Raw genomic sequence first — 6,956 nt, forward strand, 5'->3', positions numbered from 1 at the left:
GTGCACTCGAACGGCCTCTCGCCTGTGTGGGTTCGAAGATGTACCGTCAGATTTCCAGATAGAGAAAACTTCTTTTGGCATACGGTGCACTCGAACGGCCTCTCGCCTGTGTGGGTTCGAAGATGTACCGTCAACTCTCCTGATTGGGAAAACTTCTTAGGGCACACGGTGCACTCGAAAGGTTTCTCGCCTGTGTGGGTTCGAAGATGTCTTTTCAGATCTCCAGAATAAGAAAACTTCTTTTGGCACACAGTGCACTCGAACGGCCTCTCACCTGTGTGGGTTCGAAGATGTACCGTCAGATGTCTAGATTGTTGAAAATTCTTTTGGCATACGGTGCACTCAAACGGCCTCTCGCCTGTGTGGGTTCGAAGATGTTTTTTCAGATCTCCAGATTGTCGAAACTCCTTTTGGCATACGGTGCACTCAAACGGCCTCTCGCCTGTGTGGGTTCGAAGATGTTTTTTCAGATCTCCAGACTGAGAAAACTTCTTTTGGCACAGGGCGCACTCGAGCGGCTTCTCGCCTGTGTGGGTTCTAAGATGTATCATTAAATGTCCAGATCGTTGATACTTCTTTTGGCACACGGTGCACTCAAACGGCCTTTCGCCTGTATGGGCTTGGAGATGTCTTTTCAGATTTCGAGACGTAGAGCATTTGAACGGCTTTTCACCTGTGTGCACCCGCATGTGGACGCTGAGCTTGATTGAGGATGGACAACTCTTCCCACAAACATCACATTTAACTGGCATCTTGATGCTGGGGTGGATGTGGATGTATTAGACACGAAGTCTGAAAAGGAAAAAGAACGGAATTGTTGTTACCATCTACAATTTTCATCGACAACTAATTATTAAATTGTGTTTCACAAACTGGCTGACAAATTTCTTTTAAGGGGATTAAAAGTTTCCAGATTGATTATTTGCAATTATTGGCAATAGCCGCATCTTTTAAGAGTAAATAACATTTTTTTGTCGTTGTCGCAGGTCCATCTGTTCGGTCCAAAACGCCTAATTGTAGCCCAATTCATTCTTATGAAAAGGGTCTTTCGTTTATATTGCTACGATTCGTAGTTTTTTAAAAATAAAATATCTCCCTAACCTAACCCTTGTATTTCACAGGTCTGCCCCCTTAAAAGTTTGCGCGCCTGATCTCTCCAGCAATATTTAGTTTAGAATTCTCCCATAAGGTTTTCTTGAAGCAGATTCAAAAGGACTGTACATTGACACAGGGGTTAATATTCTATGTAAAAAACAGAGATTTTTCATCACATTGTATAGGCGGAAAAGTTCATGATTTTTCAGGGAAAATTAGAGATGAGATGGTTATTAAAAATCCTAAAAGTGAAGATTTAGCTAAAATCCTTTTTAAGCCTTTTTGCAAACTTTGGCATTTACCTCAAGATGGTTATAAGGACGGACTGGGCCAGGTTGCCCTTTAAACAACCATTCAACTGAAAGACTGTCAAATTTTCCGAGCCATTGGCTTAAGTGACTTCTGCCTTCAAATTCTATATCCCACTTAGCGAGGTTTGCTATATCCGAAGCTCTCTCTCTCTCTCTCTCTCTCTGATGAGTTCTCAATTCCATCTTTGATACGAAGATACACTATGGGCTTTTCTTGAATGCACATTCTACTCCCATTGCCCGCCCCTTCCCTCCCTGCCCCGGAGTCGACGAGAATTCCAACGGAGAGCTTAGCGACGCGGACAGCGGCGGTGGGGGAGAAGGGGGAAAAGGATAGGACATCGCCAACAAGAGACGACTCGCGGATTCATATTCAAAGTAGCAAGGGACCTAATGCTGTAGCAAAAAAATTCAACATATACATATGTATCTCCTTCACGTGTATAGATTCCCCCAGCCGTTCTTGTCATAAGCTTCAACCCCCTCCACCGCCATGTCGATGTGACTTCCGGCCCGCCAAGTGGCTCGTTTAAATAGCTTCCGCCCCTCGCCGTTTTTATTTCCCGTCCTCCATCCTCCTCTCCCTATGCACATCGATCCTCCCCCGGGCAGATATTATTCGCATTGTTGCAGTCGTCATCGTCGTCGCCATCCTCGTCGCGGCATCCACGCGAACGGCAGTAACGACGCACCGCCGGGAAAAAAGTTTACAGCGATAAAAATATGGCAGTCAGTCAAAGGCCCGTGCGAGTCGCGTGGTCGTTACAGAGTCCAAAAGAAAGGGGGGGGGGAGTCACCGCGCCCACCTGCACAAGCGTGGGGGTGGGACGCGATAGGAGGTACATATTGTCATGAAGCGCGGCACGGGATCATTCTCATCCCCGCGCTCTGCAGCCGCAGCCGCTCCGGCGGCGGGATCACAACAACGGAAATATAAGCCGCATCAATTTATCCCCGTCGGTCCGACAAAAACAACCACATCACAGAGAGGGGAAAAGGCTCTCCGGCCTCCGGTCGCCGCGCTGCCGGCGCACGACACCTCTAAACCTTTATGGACGAACTTGCTAAATTATTATTTGCCATTATTACTCTTGTTTTGAATATCCTGAGATACCGCGGGGGAGCCGGGGTCGCGGTCCGCACGGCGCCCAAATATCTGCGGGGGTGTTGGGGCGACCGCACCGCAGTATATGGCCAACAGTAAAACAAGACAATTGTTGTAACCCAACAAAACGAACAATGGAAAAGCTCACAACAGAGGCTTTAGTGGCGTCGGCCACCTTTGACTCCATAGAGGCCGCGGCGAAGAGAGAGAGGGGCGCGACCAGGCGGGCGGGTATGGGGGCGCTAGTCCTGCCCACCCCACGGCCCAACCCCGTCACACGGCGCACTCTATATCCGCGCGTTATCAACTTTACCTAATAACAATAACATAACGCTGTAAAACGAAAACGCGCGGCGGAAAACACAACGAAAACAAAAGGGCGTCGTCGGCGTGAGTTATGGCCGATCCAGAGAAAGGCATAGAAGAGCTCAAAGTTGTTGTTAGCGGCCGCCCCGGCCACCGAGACCTGCGACGCGGGGGGTAGCGACCGAGAAGGTGATCGCGCGAGCTCCAGCAGCACGGCGCCTTCGACGGCAGGCCCCCGCGTTGCAACCCCCTAACAGCAGCAGCCACTCAGCGCGAGGACACTCGCCCGCGACAAAGACGTTGCATTGTGGCCTGCTCACTATTTTCTGTCATTGTTGAGGCTTTAAGTATTGTAGTAATTTGGGGGTGGCCGCGCCGCCGCAGGGCGCCTTTGGTCTCTGTGCTGGCGGCGGGGCGGGGGCGGCACGGGGGCGGCGCGGGGGCGGCGTCGAGAGGCTCGCTGCTGCCTCCGCGGCCTCCGTGAGCACGCCTTTGTTGTGCGGCATTGTTGTGGGATAACCACCCACAAGCTGCTGCTGGGGCCGCCCGCACGCCCTCCTTGGACCTGGGGGCGCGCCAGGGCGAGCCCCCCCCCCCCCCCTCAGGCGGAAACTCCAACATCAAGGTACTCGGCGCATTGTTGAGCCCCACCCGCCTGTCTGGTCACCGACGACGTGGAGCTCGCCGATGAACTGGGTGGCACGGAGCGCCCGCCGACGCCAGCCCCGCCCAGTTCCCAGGCCGCCGGCGCAAGGGTGTTTGCCGAGCGCTGGCTGAGCGGGGCTTTGGGGAGCCGATTACGGTGGATTCCGAGGGACTTTTCGAAGAGCCTCGGCTGCCGATCGGCGGCGGGGTCGGCCGTCCCCGCGGTCCCCACCCGCACCCTCGCGGTCGCGCCGCCAACCCGACCCGCGCGGGAGGAGGACTCCGCCGAGGTCCGCTGGGGACGGCACAACACATGTAAAGGATGATGCTCTTCATTCCTCTTTATCCATATCGTATCGCAATGTCTCCCGCTATGATGCATGGCCCCGCCGTGTGTGACACACATGATGGGAATACAATAGAGTGCCCGCGGGTCCTAGGCGGGGGGTTGGGGGAAAACGGGGGCGGCACTTGATCGCCCGCCCGTGCGGCCCACCGAAAGGGGACGAGGGCGGCTGGAGTCACGTGCCACACCCAGCGCGTCACGTCCTGGCTTCGAATATCAAGTCTCACCTATGTGCTAAATTTCCCTCTCCGCAACTATCAGCGTCAGTTTGCTCGCAGCCGGAAAACTGGAGGCCGCGGACATAACCCATGGAGACTTCGGGCAATTTTTCCGGGCGAAAAAGAATCACTTTGTGAGCGTGTTTGCCTTGATGTTTGCTGTGGACGAAGACGACGCGCGCCACTTTGCATATCGAGACGTATTGATCAGCAGCCCGGTCTCGACCTCCCCGCGGTGCAGTCGCGGCGGCACCTCCTCCCGGGCCTCGACGCCGTCCTCCAGGGACACCTCCGGGGGTAAAACCACACATGTCACTTGCGGGGAGCAAAGGAGATGCAAAACGGGCGGGAAGAAAGAGCAGCGGGAGGAGGACGCGACAAAAGCGCAAACCAATAACATTCCGTTTCTGTGTGTGTGTGTCTCTCTCGCTATACTCCCTCTGTTGCCGAGGGCCGCGCTGCGCCCGGCCAGCTCACGGCGCCGGGATCGAAATGTCAGAGAGAACAACACGTGTTGCGAATTAGCAAACTCTGATGGCCCCCCTGTTGCAGCGGTTAATAATACACGCTTACATCCGCGGCCCGCCCCGCCCCGCCCCGCCAGTGATGTATGGGGGCCCCGGGCAGAGCGTGTATCGGCCGCTCAGGACGCGGAGCGAGCGAGACGGACGGGCTCCGCTCCGCTGCGGTCCAGGCCGCGACGGCAAAGGGGAAGTTGCTGCCGGCCGGGCCGAGGCCGGGCGGCGCAGAGACGGAGCGGTGGCAGGCCCCGAAATGTCCCCCCGGGGACCACCCCGCGCCCCACCCCGCTCCCCCGCGCGGGGGCCCGTGGGACCCTGCAGCACGAGGGAGGAGGAGGGGGCTGGCGTACGCGATGCGGCTTACCATTACCAAGGTCGGAGATGTGGAAAATAGGTCACGGGGCGCCAGGTTCACGACGAGCAGCAGCACCGCGGCGGCCGCCGTCAAGGACCGTGTCCTCGACGGCGGCCTCCGCGCGTCCCTGCGCGCCGACGACGGGATCCCCGCGACACTGCGGCGCCCCCTCCTGCTGGAGTGTAGTGGATGCGCCGCGCAGTAAGGAAACGGATGCACGGAGGAGCCAGAGACAAACGAGCGGCAGAGGCAATCAAGTCTGCGCGGGGCGGCGCAGGTATCTTGTTGACCCCAACACCACCTCGTTAGCGTCCTCCTCCACGACGTCGAAGTCCCTTACCATCCCATGCGCAGTGCAGCCCTCCCCAAGCAATAAGGACCTCCTCGAGGAGCCCGGCAGGGGAAGGCTTGCCCACTGATATGGGGCAATCCATCGTGGTGGCGCCGCCGCGGCCCCCACGGCCCCTGGGCCAGGGCCCCTGGCCATCACTAGAGAGGGGTCATTTCACGCAAGGTCGACCCCCCTCGCTGATCTGGGCGCCGCGGCGTGGCGTGCCGAGACGGAGCGTCGCGGAGCAGCCCTTTCGGGGGGCTTTTATCGCTAAGGGCGCCGCCAACCCCCCCAACAGATAACACATGGTAAATGATCTTCGGCGAGTGTGTCTCTTGCGCAGCGGCCTGCATTGCCAGCGCGTGACGCTAGTTTGGAAAATTAAACAAAGGAAGAACTGCCTCAACCTTACCTCTTGTTGATACGGAACTCGAACCCTGTGGGCAAGTAACGTGCACACGTAGAACAGCGGTGCTCCGGTGCAAAAAAAAAACTATAGAAAATGACTTGTGTGCGCCCTGTCAATATGTTACTAGTCCCGCTACTGTGATTTTGGATTACAGTCCACTCCGTACAGGATGTACCGTAACTTCGGAAACCGTCTTTTTGGTCAATACAGCACGTAACTTAGACACTGAAGTACGGTCAATATCTCTGCGGTTTGGCCCGTACATTATATATTATACATATATAAAAGCAGGCAGGCGGGGCGCCCTGAGCATTTTGACGGAATCGAAGGCCGTTCGGACAAGCAGAAGGCTCGCAGTTTCCTGTCAAAACTGCATGATACAATAGCTGTAAAGCGGTGAAAGACTTCTCTCCATACCAAATTCAGAAATATTTCATTTGGAGGCGCAGGCTCACAGCAGACAAAATTTCGAGGGGATTAATTACACTATTGTTCACAAGATGCATTTACTACATTAAAAACAGAAGCAAATTGTATACATACATACGTGTCCTAAAGCTAATTCAAAAAAGCAAGGTCACCTAAACAAAGAACAAATTTTTACAATAAGATTAAAATTACTTTATAATAACACAGCAAAAGAAGTGGAAATTCCAGAGTATATATGCAAATTATTCAGGTCATCAAAACTACCACCAACCACCAAGCTACTTGGAGCAGGGTGCATTACAGAGAATTATCTACAGAGTGAGTTCGAAGATGACTTTTCAAACTTCGAGATGCAGAAAACTTCTTTTGGCACACGGTGCACTCAAACGGCCTCTCGCCTGTGTGGGTTTGAACATGTCTTTTCAGATCTCCAGATTGTTGAAACTTCTTTTGGCATACGGTGCACTCAAACGGCCTCTCCCCTGTGTGGGTTCGAAGATGTATTCTCAGATTTGCAGGCTGAAAAAACTTTTTTTGGCACACAATGCACCCGAACTGTTTCTCGCCTGTGTGAGTTCGAAGGTGTTTTCTCAGAACTCCAGATTCAGAAAACTTCTTTTGGCACACAATGCACTCAAACGGCCTCTCGCCTGTGTGGGTTGTAAGATGTCTCATCAGATTTCCAGATTGTTGAAACTTCTTTTGGCATACGGTGCACTCAAACGGCCTCTCGCCTGTGTGGGTTGTGAGATGTCTCATCAGATGTCCAGATTGTTGAAACTTCTTTTGACATACGGTGCACTCAAACGGCCTCTCGCCTGTGTGGGTTCGAAGATGTTTTTTCAGATCTCCAGATTGTCGAAACTCCTTTTGGCATACGGTGCA

General features: G+C 54.0%; 1 protein-coding gene across 11 annotated transcripts in view; it reads right to left on the reverse strand.

Annotated features, from left to right (window-relative positions):
- LOC113204439 (zinc finger protein 180-like) overlaps positions 1-6,956 on the reverse strand; it is a 118,308-nt gene that overhangs the window by 90,465 nt on the left and 20,887 nt on the right. For 3 of the 11 annotated variants that reach the window (XM_052269334.1, XM_052269335.1, XM_052269331.1), the window contains one exon: positions 6,132-6,889. The exons of 3 other annotated variants lie outside the window; for them this stretch is intronic. In XM_052269334.1, coding sequence (XP_052125294.1) covers positions 6,369-6,889 — 521 coding nt within the window. In that variant the 3' untranslated portion in view covers positions 6,132-6,368. Of the gene's footprint in view, positions 1-15; positions 443-6,131; positions 6,890-6,956 lie in introns of those variants that run through there. 5 more of the 11 variants (XM_052269336.1, XM_052269337.1, XM_052269332.1 and 2 more) reach the window with 5 other exon arrangements.

The sequence above is a fragment of the Frankliniella occidentalis genome, unplaced genomic scaffold, assembly GCF_000697945.3.
Source record: "Frankliniella occidentalis isolate FOCC.00 unplaced genomic scaffold, Focc_3.1 Scaffold89, whole genome shotgun sequence".
In the NCBI taxonomy this organism is placed as follows: Eukaryota; Metazoa; Arthropoda; class Insecta; order Thysanoptera; family Thripidae; genus Frankliniella; species Frankliniella occidentalis.